The sequence below is a fragment of the Cebidichthys violaceus genome, unplaced genomic scaffold, assembly GCF_023349555.1.
Source record: "Cebidichthys violaceus isolate CVI_PGR_0920_01 unplaced genomic scaffold, fCebVio1.0.p SCAF_4, whole genome shotgun sequence".
Taxonomy (NCBI): Eukaryota; Metazoa; Chordata; class Actinopteri; order Perciformes; family Stichaeidae; genus Cebidichthys; species Cebidichthys violaceus.
In genome coordinates this window covers 8,577,626-8,600,360 of record NW_027176594.1, presented here as the reverse complement: position 1 = coordinate 8,600,360, position 22,735 = coordinate 8,577,626, and the positions used below count along the sequence as shown (strand labels likewise).

At 49.2% G+C, this 22,735-nt stretch overlaps 1 protein-coding gene across 1 annotated transcript; it reads left to right on the top strand.

Annotated features, from left to right (window-relative positions):
• Positions 1–12,072: 12,072 nt before the first annotated feature.
• LOC137885141 (DNA-directed RNA polymerase II subunit RPB1-like) lies at positions 12,073–16,271 on the top strand. Its single transcript, XM_068727293.1, has 4 exons — positions 12,073–12,616; positions 13,874–14,670; positions 15,516–15,976; positions 16,079–16,271. The coding sequence occupies exons 1-4, from the start codon at positions 12,073–12,075 to the stop codon at positions 16,269–16,271; spliced, it is 1,995 nt and encodes a 664-aa protein (XP_068583394.1).
• The last annotated feature ends 6,464 nt before the right edge of the window (positions 16,272–22,735 follow it).

Sequence of the window (22,735 nt, the reverse complement as noted above, 5' to 3'; positions counted from 1 at the left end):
ACCTCATCATCAATTAACGTGACCTCACCAACAATCAACATGACCTCAACACAGATCAACATGACCTCACCACCAGTAAGTGTGAGCTCACCATCAATCAACACAACCTCACCACCAGTCAACATGACCTCATCACCAATCAACATTACCTCAACACCAGTAAACATGACCTCACCACTGATCAACGTGACCTCCCTTTCAGTCAACATGACCTCACCACCAATCAACGTGACCTCACCATCAATCAACATGACCTCACCACCGATCAACGTGAGCTCACCACCGATCAACGTGACCTCACCATCAATCAACATGAACTCACCACTAATCAACATGACCTCACCACTGATCAACGTGACCTCACCACCAATCAACATGACCTCAACACCGATCAGTGTGACCTCACCACCAATAAACATGACCTCAACACCAATCAGTGTGACCTTATCATCAATCAACATGACCTCACCACCGAGCAATGTGACCTCACCACCAATGAACATCACCTCAACACCGATCAACGTGACCTCACCACCAGTAAGTGTGAGCTCACCATCAATCAACACAACCTCACCACCAGTCAACATGACCTCATCACCAATCAACATGACCTCACCACCAGTCAACATGACCTCACCTCCGATCAACTTGACCTCAACACCAATCAACATGACCTCCCATTCAGTCAACGTGACCTCACCACCAACTACCATGACCTCACTGCCGATCAACATGACCTCACCGCCGATCAACATCGCTTCACCACCAATCCGTATGACCACACCATCAGTCAACATGACCATACCACCGATCAATGTAACCTCATCACCAATGAACATGACCTCAACACCGATCAACATGACCTCACCACCAATCAGTGTGACCTCCATATCAGTCAACATGACCTCAACACCGATCAACGTGACCTCACCACCAGTCAACATGACCTCACCATCAATCAACATGACCTCACCACCAATCAACATGACCTCACCACCGATCAACGTGACCTCACCATCAATCAACATGACCTCACCACCAATCAACATGACCTCACCACCGATCAACATGACCTCACCATCAATTAACGTGACCTCACCAACAATCAACATGACCTCAACACAGATCAACATGACCTCACCACCAGTAAGTGTGAGCTCACCATCAATCAACACAACCTCACCACCAGTCAACATGACCTCATCACCAATCAACATGACCTCAACACCAGTAAACATGACCTCACCACTGATCAACGTGACCTCCCCTTCAGTCAACATAACCTCACCACCAATCAACGTGACCTCACCATCAATCAACATGACCTCACCACCGATCAACGTGACCTCACCATCAATCAACATGACCTCACCACCAATCAACATGACCTCACCACTGATCAACGTGACCTCACCACCAATCAACATGACCTCAACACCGATCAGTGTGACCTCACCACCAATAAACATGACCTCAACACCAATCAGTGTGACCTTATCATCAATCAACATGACCTCACCACCGATCAATGTGACCTCACCACCAATGAACATCACCTCAACACCGATCAACGTGACCTCACCACCAGTAAGTGTGAGCTCACCATCAATCAACACAACCTCACCACCAGTCAACATGACCTCATCACCAATCAAGATGACCTCACCACCAGTCAACATGACCTCACCTCCGATCAACTTCACCTCAAAACCAATCAACATGACCTCCCATTCAGTCAACGTGACCTCACCACCAACTACCATGACCTCACTGCCGATCAACATGACCTCACCGCCGATCAACATCGCTTCATCACTAATCCGTATGACCACACCATCAGTCAACATGACCATACCACCGATCAATGTAACCTCACCACCAATGAACATGACCTCAACACCGATCAACATGACCTCACCACCAATCAGTGTGACCTCACTATCAGTCAACATGACCTCAACACCGATCAAAGTGACCTCCCCATCAGTCAACATGACCTCACCATCGATCAACGTGACCTCACCATCAATCAACATGACCTCACCACCGATCATCGTGACCTCACCACCGATCAACGTGACCTCACCATCAATCAATATGACCTCACCACCGATCAACGTGACCTCACCATCATTCAACATGACCTCACCACAATTCAACGTGACCTCACCACCATTCAACTTGACCTCGCCACCGATCAGCATGACCTCACTACTAATCAACATGACCTCAACACCAATCAACATGACCTCCTCTTCAGTAAACATGATCTCACCACCAACTAACATGACCTCACCGCCGATCAACATGACTTCCCCAGCAGTCAACATGACCTCACCACCAATCAACGTAATCTCCCCATTAATCAACATGACCTCACCACCGATCAACGTGACCTCCCCATCAGTCAACATGACCTCACCACCGATCAACGTAATCTCCCCATCAATCAACATGACCTCACCACCGATCAACGTGACCTCACTATCAATCAACATGACCTCACCACCAATCAACATGACCTCACCATCGATTTACGTGACCTCACCACCAATCAACATGACCTCACCTCCAGTCAACATGACCTCACCACCAGTCAACATGACCTCATCTCCAATCAACATGACCTCACCTTCGATCAACGTGACCTCAACACCAATCAACGTGACCTCACCATCAATCACCATGACCTCACCACCAATCAACATAAACTCACCACCGATCAACGTGACCTCACCACCAATCAACATGACCTCACCACCAATCAGTGTGACCTCAAAATCAACCGACATGACCTCACCACCGATCAACGTGACCTCACCACCAGTCAACATGACCTCACCTCCGATCAACATGACCTCCCCATCAGTCAACATGACCTCACCACCGATCAACGTGGCCTCACCACCGATCAACCTGACCTCACCACCAGTCAACATGACCTCACCTCCGATCAACATGACCTCCCCATCAGTCAACATGACCTCACCACCGATCAACGTGGCCTCACCATCAATCAACATGACCTCACCACCGATCATTGTGACTTCACCACCGATCAACGTGACTTCACCATCAATCAATATGACCGCACCACCGATCAACATGACCTCACCACCGATCAGCATGACCTCACCACTGATCAACGTGACGTCACCATCAATCAACATGACCTCCCTTTCAGTCAACGTGACCTCACCACCAACCAACATGACCTCACAGCCGATCGACATGACCTCCCCATCAGTCAACATGACCTCCCTTTCAGTCAACATGACCTCATCATCAATCAACATGACCTCACCATCAATCAACAAGACCTCACCACAGATCAACGTGACCTCACAACCAGTAAGTGTGAGCTCACCATCAATCAATATGACCTCACCACCGATCAATGTGACCTCACCAACAATGAACATCACCTCACCACCGATTAACGTGACCTCACGACCAGTAAGTTTGAGCTCACCATCAATCAACACAACCTCCCATTCAGTCAACGTGACCTCACCACCAACTACCATGACCTCACTGCCGATCAAAATGACCTCACCGCCGATCAACATCGCTTCACCACCAATCCGTATGACCACACCATCAGTCAACATGACCTTACCACCGATCAATGTAATCTCACCACCAATGAACATGACCTCACCACCAATGAACATGACCTCAACACCGATCAACATGACCTCACCACCAATCAGTGTGACCTCACTATCAGTCAACATGACCTCTACACCGATCAACGTGACCTCACCACCAGTCAACATGACCTCATCTGTAATCAACATGACCTCCCCATCAGTCAACATGACCTCACCATCGATCAACGTGACCTCACCATCAATCAACATGACCTCACCACCGATCATCGTGACCTCACCAACGATCAACGTGACCTCACCATCAATCAATATGACCTCACCACTGATCAACGTGACCTCACCATCAATCAACATGACCTCACCACAATTCAACGTGACCTCACCACCATTCAACATGACTTCAACACCGATCAGTGTGACCTTATCATCAATCAATATGACCTCACCACCGATCAATGTGACCTCACCACCAATGAACATCATCTCACCACCGATCAACGTGACCTCACCACCAGTAAGTTTTAGCTCACCATCAATCAACACAACCTCACCACCAGTCAACATGACCTCATCACCAATCAACATGACCTTACCTCCAGTCAACATGACCTCACCACCAGTCAACATGACCTCATCTCCAATCACCATGACCTCACCTTCGATCAACGTGACCTCAACACCAATCAACGTGACCTCACCATCAATCACCATGACCTCACCACTAATCAACATAACCTCACCACCGATCAACGTGACCTCACCACCAATCAACATGACCTCACCACCAATCACTGTGACCTCAAAATCAACCAACATGACCTCACCACCGATCAACGTGACCTCACCACCAGTCAACATGACCTCACCTCCGATCAACATGACCTCCCCATCAGTCAACATGACCTCACCACCGATCAACGTGGCCTCACCATCAATCAACGTAACCTCACTACCGATCATCGTGACTTCACCACCGATCAACGTGACTTTACCATCAATCAATATGACCGCACCACCGATCAACATGACCTCACCACCGATCAGCATGACCTCACCACTGATCAACGTGACGTCACCATCAATCAACATGACCTCCCTTTCAGTCAACGTGACCTCACCACCAACCAACATGACCTCACAGCCGATCGACATGACCTCCCCATCAGTCAACATGACCTCCCTTTCAGTCAACGAGACCTCACCATCAATCAACATGACCTCACCACAGATCAACGTGACCTCACAACCAGTAAGTGTGACCTCACCACCAATGAACATCACCTCACCACCGATTAACGTGACCTCACGACCAGTAAGTTTGAGCTCACCATCAATCAACACAACCTCACCTCCAGTCAACATGACCTCACCTTCGATCAACGTGACTTCAACACCAATCAACATGACCTCAACATCAATCAACATGACCTCACCACCAATCAACATAACCTTACCACCGATCAACGTGACCTCACCACCAATCAACATGACCTCAGCACGAATCAGTGTGACCTCAAAATTAACCAACATGACCTCACAGCCGATCGACATGACCTCCCCATCAGTCAACATGACCTCCCCATCAGTCAACATGACTTCACCATCGATCAACGTGACCTCACCATCAATCAACATGACCTCACCACCAATCAACGTGACCTCACCATCAATCAACATGACCTCACCACCGATCAACGTGACCTCACCATCAATCAACATGACCTCACCACTAATTACCATGACCTCACCACCGATCAACGTGACCTCACCACCAATCAACATGACCTCAACACCGATCAGTGTGACCTTATCATCAATAAACATGACCTCACCACCGATCAATGTGACCTCACCACCAATGAACATCACCTCAACACCGATCAACGTGACCTCACCACCAGTAAGTTTGAGCTCACCATCAATCAACACAACCTCACCACCAGTCAACATGACCTCATCACCAATCAAGATGACCTCACCACCAATCAACATGACCTCACCACCAATCAGTGTGACCTCAAAATCAACCAACATGACCTCACCACCGATCAACGTGACCTCACCATCAATCAACATGACCTCACCACCGATCAACATGACCTCCCCTTCAGTCAACGTGACCTCACCACCAACTAACTTGACCTCACCGCCGATCAACATGACGTCCCCATCAGTCAACATGACCTCACCACCGATCAACGTGACCTCACCATCAATCAACATGACCTCACCACCGATCAATGTGACCTCACCACCAATGAACATCACCTCACCACCGATTAACGTGACCTCACCACCAGTAAGTTTGAGCTCACCATCAATCAACACAACCTCACCACCAGTCAACATGACCTCATCACCAATCAAGATGACCTCACCACCAATCAACATGACCTCACCACCAATCAGTGTGACCTCAAAATCAACCAACATGACCTCACCACCGATCAACGTGACCTCACCATCAATCAACATGACCTCACCACCGATCAACATGACCTCCACTTCAGTCAACGTGACCTCACCACCAACTAACTTGACCTCACCGCCGATCAACATGACCTCACCACCAATCAACATGACCTCACCACCGATCAACGTGACCTCACCACCAATAAACATGACCTCACCACCAATCAGTGTGACCTCACCACCAATCAACATGACCTCATTACCAATCAGTGTGACCTCAAAATCAACCAACATGACCTCATCATCAATTAACGTGACCTCACCAACAATCAACATGACCTCAACACAGATCAACATGACCTCACCACCAGTAAGTGTGAGCTCACCATCAATCAACACAACCTCACCACCAGTCAACATGACCTCATCACCAATCAACATTACCTCAACACCAGTAAACATGACCTCACCACTGATCAACGTGACCTCACCATCAATCAACATGACCTCACCACCGATCAACGTGAGCTCACCACCGATCAACGTGACCTCACCATCAATCAACATGACCTCACCACTAATCAACATGACCTCACCACTGATCAACGTGACCTCACCACCAATCAACATGACCTCAACACCGATCAGTGTGACCTCACCACCAATAAACATGACCTCAACACCAATCAGTGTGACCTTATCATCAATCAACATGACCTCACCACCGAGCAATGTGACCTCACCACCAATGAACATCACCTCAACACCGATCAACGTGACCTCACCACCAGTAAGTGTGAGCTCACCATCAATCAACACAACCTCACCACCAGTCAACATGACCTCATCACCAATCAACATGACCTCACCACCAGTCAACATGACCTCACCTCCGATCAACTTGACCTCAACACCAATCAACATGACCTCCCATTCAGTCAACGTGACCTCACCACCAACTACCATGACCTCACTGCCGATCAACATGACCTCACCGCCGATCAACATCGCTTCACCACCAATCCGTATGACCACACCATCAGTCAACATGACCATACCACCGATCAATGTAACCTCATCACCAATGAACATGACCTCAACACCGATCAACATGACCTCACCACCAATCAGTGTGACCTCCATATCAGTCAACATGACCTCAACACCGATCAACGTGACCTCACCACCAGTCAACATGACCTCACCATCAATCAACATGACCTCACCACCAATCAACATGACCTCACCACCGATCAACGTGACCTCACCATCAATCAACATGACCTCACCACCAATCAACATGACCTCACCACCGATCAACATGACCTCACCATCAATTAACGTGACCTCACCAACAATCAACATGACCTCAACACAGATCAACATGACCTCACCACCAGTAAGTGTGAGCTCACCATCAATCAACACAACCTCACCACCAGTCAACATGACCTCATCACCAATCAACATGACCTCAACACCAGTAAACATGACCTCACCACTGATCAACGTGACCTCCCCTTCAGTCAACATAACCTCACCACCAATCAACGTGACCTCACCATCAATCAACATGACCTCACCACCGATCAACGTGACCTCACCATCAATCAACATGACCTCACCACCAATCAACATGACCTCACCACTGATCAACGTGACCTCACCACCAATCAACATGACCTCAACACCGATCAGTGTGACCTCACCACCAATAAACATGACCTCAACACCAATCAGTGTGACCTTATCATCAATCAACATGACCTCACCACCGATCAATGTGACCTCACCACCAATGAACATCACCTCAACACCGATCAACGTGACCTCACCACCAGTAAGTGTGAGCTCACCATCAATCAACACAACCTCACCACCAGTCAACATGACCTCATCACCAATCAAGATGACCTCACCACCAGTCAACATGACCTCACCTCCGATCAACTTCACCTCAAAACCAATCAACATGACCTCCCATTCAGTCAACGTGACCTCACCACCAACTACCATGACCTCACTGCCGATCAACATGACCTCACCGCCGATCAACATCGCTTCATCACTAATCCGTATGACCACACCATCAGTCAACATGACCATACCACCGATCAATGTAACCTCACCACCAATGAACATGACCTCAACACCGATCAACATGACCTCACCACCAATCAGTGTGACCTCACTATCAGTCAACATGACCTCAACACCGATCAAAGTGACCTCCCCATCAGTCAACATGACCTCACCATCGATCAACGTGACCTCACCATCAATCAACATGACCTCACCACCGATCATCGTGACCTCACCACCGATCAACGTGACCTCACCATCAATCAATATGACCTCGCCACCGATCAACGTGACCTCACCATCATTCAACATGACCTCACCACAATTCAACGTGACCTCACCACCATTCAACTTGACCTCGCCACCGATCAGCATGACCTCACTAATAATCAACATGACCTCAACACCAATCAACATGACCTCCTCTTCAGTAAACATGATCTCACCACCAACTAACATGACCTCACCGCCGATCAACATGACTTCCCCAGCAGTCAACATGACCTCACCACCAATCAACGTAATCTCCCCATTAATCAACATGACCTCACCACCGATCAACGTGACCTCCCCATCAGTCAACATGACCTCACCACCGATCAACGTAATCTCCCCATCAATCAACATGACCTCACCACCGATCAACGTGACCTCACTATCAATCAACATGACCTCACCACCAATCAACATGACCTCACCATCGATTTACGTGACCTCACCACCAATCAACATGACCTCACCTCCAGTCAACATGACCTCACCACCAGTCAACATGACCTCATCTCCAATCAACATGACCTCACCTTCGATCAACGTGACCTCAACACCAATCAACGTGACCTCACCATCAATCACCATGACCTCACCACCAATCAACATAAACTCACCACCGATCAACGTGACCTCACCACCAATCAACATGACCTCACCACCAATCAGTGTGACCTCAAAATCAACCGACATGACCTCACCACCGATCAACGTGACCTCACCACCAGTCAACATGACCTCACCTCCGATCAACATGACCTCCCCATCAGTCAACATGACCTCACCACCGATCAACGTGGCCTCACCACCGATCAACCTGACCTCACCACCAGTCAACATGACCTCACCTCCGATCAACATGACCTCCCCATCAGTCAACATGACCTCACCACCGATCAACGTGGCCTCACCATCAATCAACATGACCTCACCACCGATCATTGTGACTTCACCACCGATCAACGTGACTTCACCATCAATCAATATGACCGCACCACCGATCAACATGACCTCACCACCGATCAGCATGACCTCACCACTGATCAACGTGACGTCACCATCAATCAACATGACCTCCCTTTCAGTCAACGTGACCTCACCACCAACCAACATGACCTCACAGCCGATCAACATGACCTCCCCATCAGTCAACATGACCTCCCTTTCAGTCAACATGACCTCACCATCAATCAACATGACCTCACCATCAATCAACAAGACCTCACCACAGATCAACGTGACCTCACAACCAGTAAGTGTGAGCTCACCATCAATCAATATGACCTCACCACCGATCAATGTGACCTCACCAACAATGAACATCACCTCACCACCGATTAACGTGACCTCACGACCAGTAAGTTTGAGCTCACCATCAATCAACACAACCTCCCATTCAGTCAACGTGACCTCACCACCAACTACCATGACCTCACTGCCGATCAAAATGACCTCACCGCCGATCAACATCGCTTCACCACCAATCCGTATGACCACACCATCAGTCAACATGACCTTACCACCGATCAATGTAATCTCACCACCAATGAACATGACCTCACCACCAATGAACATGACCTCAACACCGATCAACATGACCTCACCACCAATCAGTGTGACCTCACTATCAGTCAACATGACCTCTACACCGATCAACGTGACCTCACCACCAGTCAACATGACCTCATCTGTAATCAACATGACCTCCCCATCAGTCAACATGACCTCACCATCGATCAACGTGACCTCACCATCAATCAACATGACCTCACCACCGATCATCGTGACCTCACCAACGATCAACGTGACCTCACCATCAATCAATATGACCTCACCACTGATCAACGTGACCTCACCATCAATCAACATGACCTCACCACAATTCAACGTGACCTCACCACCATTCAACATGACTTCAACACCGATCAGTGTGACCTTATCATCAATCAATATGACCTCACCACCGATCAATGTGACCTCACCACCAATGAACATCATCTCACCACCGATCAACGTGACCTCACCACCAGTAAGTTTTAGCTCACCATCAATCAACACAACCTCACCACCAGTCAACATGACCTCATCACCAATCAACATGACCTTACCTCCAGTCAACATGACCTCACCACCAGTCAACATGACCTCATCTCCAATCACCATGACCTCACCTTCGATCAACGTGACCTCAACACCAATCAACGTGACCTCACCATCAATCACCATGACCTCACCACTAATCAACATAACCTCACCACCGATCAACGTGACCTCACCACCAATCAACATGACCTCACCACCAATCACTGTGACCTCAAAATCAACCAACATGACCTCACCACCGATCAACGTGACCTCACCACCAGTCAACATGACCTCACCTCCGATCAACATGACCTCCCCATCAGTCAACATGACCTCACCACCGATCAACGTGGCCTCACCATCAATCAACGTGACCTCACTACCGATCATCGTGACTTCACCACCGATCAACGTGACTTTACCATCAATCAATATGACCGCACCACCGATCAACATGACCTCACCACCGATCAGCATGACCTCACCACTGATCAACGTGACGTCACCATCAATCAACATGACCTCCCTTTCAGTCAACGTGACCTCACCACCAACCAACATGACCTCACAGCCGATCGACATGACCTCCCCATCAGTCAACATGACCTCCCTTTCAGTCAACGAGACCTCACCATCAATCAACATGACCTCACCACAGATCAACGTGACCTCACAACCAGTAAGTGTGACCTCACCACCAATGAACATCACCTCACCACCGATTAACGTGACCTCACGACCAGTAAGTTTGAGCTCACCATCAATCAACACAACCTCACCTCCAGTCAACATGACCTCACCTTCGATCAACGTGACTTCAACACCAATCAACATGACCTCAACATCAATCAACATGACCTCACCACCAATCAACATAACCTCACCACCGATCAACGTGACCTCACCACCAATCAACATGACCTCAGCACGAATCAGTGTGACCTCAAAATCAACCAACATGACCTCACAGCCGATCGACATGACCTCCCCATCAGTCAACATGACCTCCCCATCAGTCAACATGACTTCACCATCGATCAACGTGACCTCACCATCAATCAACATGACCTCACCACCGATCAACGTGACCTCACCATCAATCAACATGACCTCACCACCGATCAACGTGACCTCACCATCAATCAACATGACCTCACCACTAATTACCATGACCTCACCACCGATCAACGTGACCTCACCACCAATCAACATGACCTCAACACCGATCAGTGTGACCTTATCATCAATAAACATGACCTCACCACCGATCAATGTGACCTCACCACCAATGAACATCACCTCAACACCGATCAACGTGACCTCACCACCAGTAAGTTTGAGCTCACCATCAATCAACACAACCTCACTATCAGTCAACATGACCTCAACACCGATCAACGTGACCTCACCACCAGTCAACATGACCTCCCCATCAGTCAACATGACCTCACCATCAATAAACGTGACCTCACCATCAATCAACATGACCTCACCACCGATCATCGTGACCTCACCACCGATCAACGTGACCTCACCATCAATCAACATGATGTCACCATCAATCAACATGACCTCCCTTTCAGTCAACGTGACCTCACCACCAACCAACATGACCTCACCACCGATCAACATGACCTCACCACCAATCAACATGACCTCACCACCAATCAACGTGACCTCACCGCCGATCAACGTGACTTCAACACCAATCAACATGACCTCCCCATCTGTCAACGTGACCTCACCACCGATCATTGTCACCTCACCACCAATCAGTGTGACCTCACCACCGTTCAACATGACCTCACCACTGATCAACGTGACGTCACCATCAATCAACATAACCTCCCCACAAATCAATATGACCTCACCACCAATCAACGTCACCTCACCACCAATCAGTGTGACCTTACCACCGTTCAACATGACCTCACCACTGATCAACGTGACGTCACCATCAATCAACATAACCTCCCCACAAATCAATATGACCTCACCACCAATCAACGTCACCTCACCACCAATCAGTGTGACCTCACCACCAATCAGTGTGACCTCACCACAGTTCAACATGACCTCACCACTGATCAACGTGACGTCACCATCAATCAACATAACCTCACCACCGATCAACGTGACCTCAGCACCAATCAGTGTGACCTCAAAATCAACCAACATGACCTCACAGCCGATCGACATGACCTCCCCATCAGTCAACATGACCTCCCTTTCAGTCAACATGACCTCCCCATCAGTCAACATGACCTCACCATCGATCAACGTGACCTCACCATCAATCAACATGACCTCACCACCGATCATCGTGACCTCACCATCAATCAACATGACCTCACCACTCATCAACATGACCTCACCACCGATCAACGTCACTTCACCACTCATCAACATGACCTCACCACCGATCAACGTCACTTCACCACCAATCAGTGTGACCTCACCATCAATCAACACAACCTCACCACCAGTCAACATGACATCACCACCAATCAACATGACCTCACCACCAATCAGTGTGACCTCAAAATCAACCAACATGACCTCACCACCGATCAACGTGACCTCACCATCAATCAACATGACCTCACCACCGATCAACATGACCTCCCCTTCAGTCAACGTGACCTCACCACCGATCAACGTGACCTCACCATCAATCAACATGACTTCACCACCAATCAACATGACCTCACCACCGATCAACATGACCTCACCACCAGTAAGTGTGAGCTCACCATCAATCAACACAACCTCACCACCAGTCAACATGACCTCATCCCCAATCAACATGACCTCAACACCTGTAAACATGACCTCACCACTGATCAACGTGACCTCACCATCAATCAACATGACCTCACCACCGATCAACGTGACCTCACCATCAATCAACATGACCTCACCATCAATCAACATGACCTCACCACTAATTACCATGACCTCACCACCGATCAACGTGACCTCACCACCAATCAACATGACCTCAACACCGATCAGTGTGACCTTATCATCAATAAACATCACCTCAACACCGATCAACGTGACCTCACCACTAGTAAGTGTGAGCTCACCATCAATCAACACAACCTCACTATCAGTCAACATGACCTCAACACCGATCAACGTGACCTCACCACCAGTCAACATGACCTCCCCATCAGTCAACATGACCTCACCATCAATAAACGTGACCTCACCATCAATCAACATGACCTCACCACCGATCATCGTGACCTCACCACCGATCAACGTGACCTCACCATCAATCAACATGATGTCACCATCAATCAACATGACCTCCCTTTCAGTCAACGTGACCTCACCACCAACCAACATGACCTCACAGCCGATCAACATGACCTCCCCATCAGTCAACATGACCTCCCTTTCAGTCAACGTGACCTCACCATCAATCAACACAACCTCACCACCAGTCAACATGACCTCATCACCGATCAACATAACCTCACCACAGATCAACGTGACCTCACCACCAATCAACATGACCTCACCACCAATCAACATGACCTCACCACCAATCAACGTGACCTCACTACCGACTAGTGTGACCTCACCATCAATCAACATGACCTCACCACCGTTCAACATGACCTCACCGCCGATCAATGTGACTTCAACACCAATCAACATGACCTCCCCATCTGTCAACGTGACCTCACCACCGATCATTGTCACCTCACCACCAATCAGTGTGACCTCACCACCGTTCAACATGACCTCACCACTGATCAACGTGACGTCACCATCAATCAACATAACCTCCCCACAAATCAATATGACCTCACCACCAATCAACGTCACCTCACCACCAATCAGTGTGACCTCACCACCGTTCAACATGACCTCACCACTGATCAACGTGACGTCACCATCAATCAACATAACCTCCCCACAAATCAATATGACCTCACCACCAATCAACGTCACCTCACCACCAATCAGTGTGACCTCACCACCAATCAGTGTGACCTCACCACAGTTCAACATGACCTCACCACTGATCAACGTGACGTCACCATCAATCAACATAACCTCACCACCGATCAACGTGACCTCAGCACCAATCAGTGTGACCTCAAAATCAACCAACATGACCTCACAGCCGATCGACATGACCTCCCCATCAGTCAACATGACCTCCCTTTCAGTCAACATGACCTCCCCATCAGTCAACATGACCTCACCATCGATCAACGTGACCTCACCATCAATCAACATGACCTCACCACCGATCATCGTGACCTCACCACCGATCAACGTGACCTCACCATCAATTAACATGACCTCACCACCGATCATCGTGACCTCACCACTCATCAACGTGACCTCACCATCGATCAACGTGACCTCACCATCAATCAACATGACCTCACCACCGATCATCGTGACCTCACCACTCATCAACATGACCTCACCACCGATCAACGTCACTTCACCACCAATCAGTGTGACCTCACCATCAATCAACACAACCTCACCACCAGTCAACATGACATCACCACCAATCAACATGACCTCACCACCAATCAGTGTGACCTCAAAATCAACCAACATGACCTCACCACCGATCAACGTGACCTCACCATCAATCAACATGACCTCACCACCGATCAACATGACCTCCCCTTCAGTCAACGTGACCTCACCACCGATCAACGTGACCTCACCATCAATCAACATGACTTCACCACCAATCAACATGACCTCACCACCGATCAACATGACCTCACCACCAGTAAGTGTGAGCTCACCATCAATCAACACAACCTCACCAGCAGTCAACATGAGCTCATCCCCAATCAATATGACCTCAACACCTGTAAACATGACCTCACCACTGATCAACGTGACCTCACCATCAATCAACATGACCTCACCACCGATCAACGTGACCTCACCATCAATCAACATGACCTCACCACCAATCAACATGACCTCACCACTGATCAACATGACCTCAACACCGATCAGTGTGACCTCACCACCAATAAACATGACCTCAACACCAATCAGTGTGACCTTATCATCAATCAACATGACCTCACCACCGAACAATGTGACCTCACCACCAATGAACATCACCTCAACACCGATCAACGTGACCTCACCACCAGTAATTGTGAGCTCACCATCAATCAACACAACGTCACCACCAGTCAACATGACCTCATCACCAATCAACATGACCTCACCACCAGTCAACATGACCTCACCTCCGATCAACTTGACCTCAACACCAATCAACATGACCTCCCATTCAGTCAACGTGACCTCACCACCAACTACCATGACCTCACTGCAGATCAACATGACCTCACCGCCGATCAACATCGCTTCACCACCAATCCGTATGACCACACCATCAGTCAACATGACCTTGCCACCGATCAATGTAACCTCACCACCAATGAACATGACCTCACCACCAATGAACATGACCTCAACACCGATCAACATGACCTCACCACCAATCAGTGTGACCTCACTATCAGTCAACATGACCTCAACACCGATCAACGTGACCTCACCACCAGTCAACATGACCTCATCTGTAATCAACATGACCTCCCCATCAGTCAACATGACCTCACCATCGATCAACGTGACCTCACCATCAATCAACATGACCTCACCACCGATCATCGTGACCTCACCAACGATCAACGTGACCTCACCATCAATCAATATGACCTCACCACTGATCAACGTGACCTCACCATCAATCAACATGACCTCACCACAATTCAACGTGACCTCACCACCATTTAACTTGACCTCGACACCGATCAGCATGACCTCACTACTAATCAACATGACCTCAACACCAATCAACATGACCTCCTCTTCAGTAAACATGATCTCACCACCAACTAACATGACCTCACCGCCGATCAACATGACTTCCCTATCAGTCAACATGACCTCACCACCGATCAACGTAATCTCCCCATCAATCAACATGACCTCACCACCGATCAACGTGACCTCCCCATCAGTCAACATGACCTCACCACCGATCAACGTAATCTCCCCATCAATCAACATGACCTCACCACCGATCAACGTGACCTCACTATCAATCAACATGACCTCACCACCAATCAACATGACCTCAACACTGATCAGTGTGACCTTATCATCAATCAATATGACCTCACCACCGATCAATGTGACCTCACCACCGATCAACGTGACCTCACCACCAGTAAGTTTTAGCTCACCATCAATCAACACAACCTCACCACCAGTCAACATGACCTCATCACCAATCAACATGACCTCACCTCCAGTCAACATGACCTCACCACCAGTCAACATGACCTCACCACCGATCAACGTGACCTCACCACCAATCAACATGACCTCACCACCAATCAGTGTGACCTCAAAATCAACCAACATGACCTCACCACCGATCAACGTGACCTCACCACCAGTCAACATGACCTCACCTCCGATCAACATGACCTCCCCATCAGTCAACATGACCTCACCACCGATCAATGTGGCCTCACCATCAATCAATATGACCGCACCACCGATTAACGTGACCTCACCACCAGTAAGTTTGACCTCATCACCAATCAACATGACCTCACCTCCAGTCAACATGACCTCACCACCAGTCAACATGACCTCATCACCAATCAACATGACCTCACCTCCAGTCAACATGACCTCACCTTCGATCAACGTGACCTCAACACCAATCAACGTGACCTCACCATCTATCAACATGACCTCACCACCAATCAACGTGACCTCACCACCGATCAACGTGACCTCACCACCAGTAAGTTTTAGCTCACCATCAATCAACACAACCTCACCACCAGTCAACATGACCTCATCACCAACCAACATGACCTCACCTCCAGTCAACATGACCTCACCACCAGTCAACATGACCTCATCACCAATCAACATGACCTCACCTCCAGTCAACATGACCTCACCTTCGATCAACGTGACCTCAACACCAATCAACGTGGCCTCACCATCTATCAACATGACCTCACCACCAATCAACGTGACCTCACCACCGATCAACGTGACCTCACCACCAGTCAACATGACCTCACCTCCGATCAACATGACCTCCCCATCAGTCAACATGACCTCACCACCGATCAACGTGGCCTCACCATCAATCAACATGACTTCACCACCGATCATCGTGACTTCACCACCGATCATCGTGACTTCACCACCGATCAACGAGACTTCACCATCAATCAATATGACCTCACCACCGATCAACATGACCTCACCACCGATCAGCATGACCTCACCACTGATCAACGTGACCTCACCACCAACCAACATGACCTCACAGCCGATCGACATGACCTCCCCATCAGTCAACATGACCTCCCTTTCAGTCAACATGACCTCACCACCGATCAACGTGACCTCACCACCAATCAGTGTGACCTCAAAATCAACCAACATGACCTCACCATCAATTAACGTGACCTCACCACCAATCAACATGACCTCACCACCGATCAACGTGACCTCACCACCAGTCAACATGACCTCACCTCCGATCAACATGACCTCCCCATCAGTCAACATGACCTCACCACCGATCAACATGACCTCACCACCGATCAGCATGACCTCACCACTGATCAACGTGACCTCACCACCAACCAACATGACCTCACAGCCGATCGACATGACCTCCCCATCAGTCAACATGACCTCCCTTTCAGTCAACATGACCTCACCACCGATCAACGTGACCTCACCACCAGTCAACATGACCTCACCACCAGTCAACATGACCTCACCACCAGTCAACATGACCTCACCACCGATCAACGTGACCTCATCACCAATCAACATGACCTCACCACCAATCAGTGTGACCTCAAAATCAACCAACATGACCTCACCACTGATCAACGTGACCTCACCACCAGTCAACATGACCTCACCTCCGATCAACATGACCTCCCCATCAGTCAACATGACCTCACCACCGATCAACGTGGCCTCACCATCAATCAATATGACCGCACCAACGATTAACGTGACCTCACCACCAGTAAGTTTGACCTCATCACCAATCAACATGACCTCACCTCCAGTCAACATGACCTCACCACCAGTCAACATGACCTCATCACCAATCAACATGACCTCACCTCCAGTCAACATGACCTCACCTTCGATCAACGTGACCTCAACACCAATCAACGTGACCTCACCATCTATCAACATGACCTCACCACCAATCAACGTGACCTCACCACCAGTAAGTTTTAGCTCACCATCAATCAACACAACCTCACCACCAGTCAACATGACCTCATCACCAACCAACATGACCTCACCTCCAGTCAACATGACCTCACCACCAGTCAACATGACCTCATCACCAATCAACATGACCTCACCTCCAGTCAACATGACCTCACCTTCGATCAACGTGACCTCATCACCAATCAACATGACCTCACCTCCAGTCAACATGACCTCACCTTCGATCAACGTGACCTCAACACCAATCAACGTGACCTCACCATCTATCAACATGACCTCACCACCAATCAACATGACCTCACCATCAATTAACGTGACCTCACCACCAATCAACATGACCTCAACACAGATCAACGTGACCTCACCACCAGTAAGTGTGAGCTCACCATCAATCAACACAACCTCACCACCAGTCAACATGACCTCATCACCAATCAACATGACCTCACCACCAGTAAACATGACCTCACCACTGATCAACGTGACCTCCACTTCAGTCAACATGACCTCACCACCAATCAACGTGACCTCACCATCAATCAACATGACCTCACCACCGATCAACGTGACCTCACCATCAATCAACATTACCTCACCACCAATTACCATGACCTCACCACCGATCAACGTGACCTCACCACCAATCAACATGACCTCAACACCGATCAGTGTGACCTTATCATCAATAAACATGACCTCACCACCGATCAATGTGACCTCACCGCCAATGAACATCACCTCAACACCGATCAACGTGACCTCACCACTAGTAAGTGTGAGCTCACCATCAATCAACACAACCTCACTATCAGTCAACATGACCTCAACACCGATCAACGTGACCTCACCACCAGTCAACATGACCTCCCCATCAGTCAACATGACCTCACCATCGATAAACGTGACCTCACCATCAATCAACATGACCTCACCACCGATCATCGTGACCTCACCACCGATCAACGTGACCTCACCATCAATCAACATGACGTCACCATCAATCAACATGACCTCCCTTTCACTCAACGTGACCTCACCACCAACCAACATGACCTCACAGCCGATCGACTTGACCTCCCCATCAGTCAACATGACCTCCCTTTCAGTCAACGTGACCTCACCATCAATCAACACAACCTCACCACCAGTCAACATGACCTCATCACCGATCAACATAACCTCACCACAGATCAACGTGACCTCACCACCAATCAACATGACCTCACCATCAATCAACATGACCTCACCACCGTTCAACATGACTTCACCGCCGATCAATGTGACCTCAACACCAATCAACATGACCTCCCCATCTGTCAACGTGACCTCACCACCGATCATTGTCACCTCACCACCAATCAGTGTGACCTCACCACCGTTCAACATAACCTCACCACCAATCAACATGACGTCACCATCAATCAACATAACCTCCCCACCAATCAACATGACCTCACCACCAGCCAACATGACCTCACCACCGATCAACATGACCTCACCACCGATCAACATGACCTCACCACCGATCAACATGACCTCACCACCAATCAACATGACCTCCCCACCCATCAATATGACCTCAACACCAATCAACGGAATTTCAGTTCATCCAAAATCTACCATGTCACCACCAGGTAATACAAAGTTTCCCACACTCAATACATCATAACATGATTTAGTCAAACAAATCTTCATGTTTTATACAGTAGTTATGAAAATGTTTTTACAAAGTCATATTTCTAAACTTTAATTAATATTTAGTTCATATTTAATATATTTCTAAGAAATGCAACCTCTCTACTAGTGAATGGAACATCAGCACAACCAGTTATCACAACTGCTGTCAATGTTAGTTGCTCCAACTGCTGCTCCTTTTTCTACAGCTGGACCTTCAGCTGCTCCTAATGCTACAACTGCTACCACTGCTGCACCAGCTACATCAGCAGATCCTCCTACATCCAATGAGGGAACTCTTGGCCTTACGTTTAGTCTTAACCAAACATTTACACCAGATCTTGCAGATTCATCCTCAACGGAGTATCAGACTTTGGCTGCAGAAGTGGTCAAAGAGGTAAGATGTCTTTGCATTTTGAAATTCTACTGCAAATACATTGAAATATTATTGTGCAACCCTCTCCGGGGAGCCATCACCTTAACGTGGTGGAGAGGTTTGAGTGCCCTCATGACCCTGAGGGCTATGTTGTCTGGAGCCTAGAGCTCCTGGTAGGGACTCCCATGGCAAATTGGTCTCAGGCGAAGGGCCAGACTAAGAATGATTCAAAAACCCCAATGAAAGAACGAAGAAGAGTCGAGGAGACCCTGCCCGGAGGAAGCCCGGGGCCCACGTCTGGAGCCAGGCCCAGTAGGAGGGCCCGACAGCGAGCGCCTGGTGGCCGGATTTGCCACAGAGCCCGGCTGGGCACAGCCCGAAGCAGCAACGTGGCACTTCCTCCTCTCCACCCTGTGGGCTCACCACTTGCGGGAGGAACCGCTGGGGTCGGATGCGCTGCCCTATGGGTGGCAGTGAAGGCCAGGGACCTCGACGGACCAGACCCGGGCAGCAAAGGCTGGCTCTGGGGACGTGGAACGTCACCTCTCTGAGGGGGAAGGAGCCGGAGCTTGTGCGGGAGGTGGAGCGCTACCAGTTAGATCTGGTGGGGCTTACCTCTACGCACTGCATCGGTTCTAGAACCGTACTCCTGGATAGGGGTTGGACTCTTTTCTTCTCTGGAGTTGCCTAGGGTGTGAGGCGCCAGGCGGGTGTGGGGATACTCACAAATCCCCGGCTGAGTGCCGCTGCGTCGGAGTTTACCCCGGTGGACGAGAGGGTCGCCTCCCTACGCCTGCGAGTTAAGGGGGGGGGGAAACGCTGACTGTTGTCTGTGCATATGCACCGAACAACAGTTCAGAGTATTCGGCCTTCTTAGAGACCCTGACTGGAGTCCTGTATGGGGCTCCAGTGGGGGACTCCATAGTTTTGCTGGGGGATTTCAACGCGCACGTGGGCAACGATGGGGATACCTGGAGAGGCGTGATTGGGAGGAACGGCCTCCCTGATCTAAATCCGAGCGGTCGTTTGTTGTTGGACTTCTGTGCTAGTCATGGATTGTCCATAACAAACACCATGTTCGAGCATAAAGATGTTCATAAGTGTACGTGGTACCAGAGCACCCTAGGCCGAAGGTCGATGATCGATTTTGTTATTGTATCATCGGATCTGAGGCCGTATGTTTTGGACACTCGGGTGAAGAGAGGGGCGGAGCTGTCAACCGATCACCATCTGTTTGTGAGTTGGGTCAGAGGGTGGGGGAAAACTCTGGACAGACCTGGTAAGTCCAAACGGGTAGTGCGGGCAAACTGGGAACGTCTGGAGGAGGCCCCTGTCCGGGAGATCTTCAACTCACACCTCCGGCGGAGCTTTTCTAGCATCCCTGTGGAGGTTGGGGGCATCGAACAGGAATGGACGATGTTCAAAGCTTCTATTGCCAAAGCTACGACAGTGAGCTGTGGTCTTAAGGTCTTAGGTGCCTCAAGGGGCGGTAACCCTCGAACACCGTGGTGGACACCGGTGGTCAGGGAAGCCGTCCGACTGAAGAAAGAGGCCTTCTGGGATATGTTATCCCGGAGGACTCCTGAGGCAGTTGCAAGGTACCGACAGACCCGAAGGGCTACAGCCACTGCCGTGAAGGAGGCAAAGCAGCGGGTGTGGGAGGAGTTCGGAGTGGCCATGGAGAAGGACTTTCGGTCGGCACCAAGGTGTTTCTGGAAAACCATCCGGAACCTCAGGAGGAGAAAACGGGGAAACATCCAAGCTGTATACAGTAAAGATGGGACTCTGTTGACTTCAACTGAGGGGGTAATCGGGCGGTGGAAGGAGCACTTTGAGGAACTCCTGAATCCGACTAATACGCCCTCTATTGTAGAGGCAGAGCTGGAGGCTGATAGGGGAGCATCATCAATTT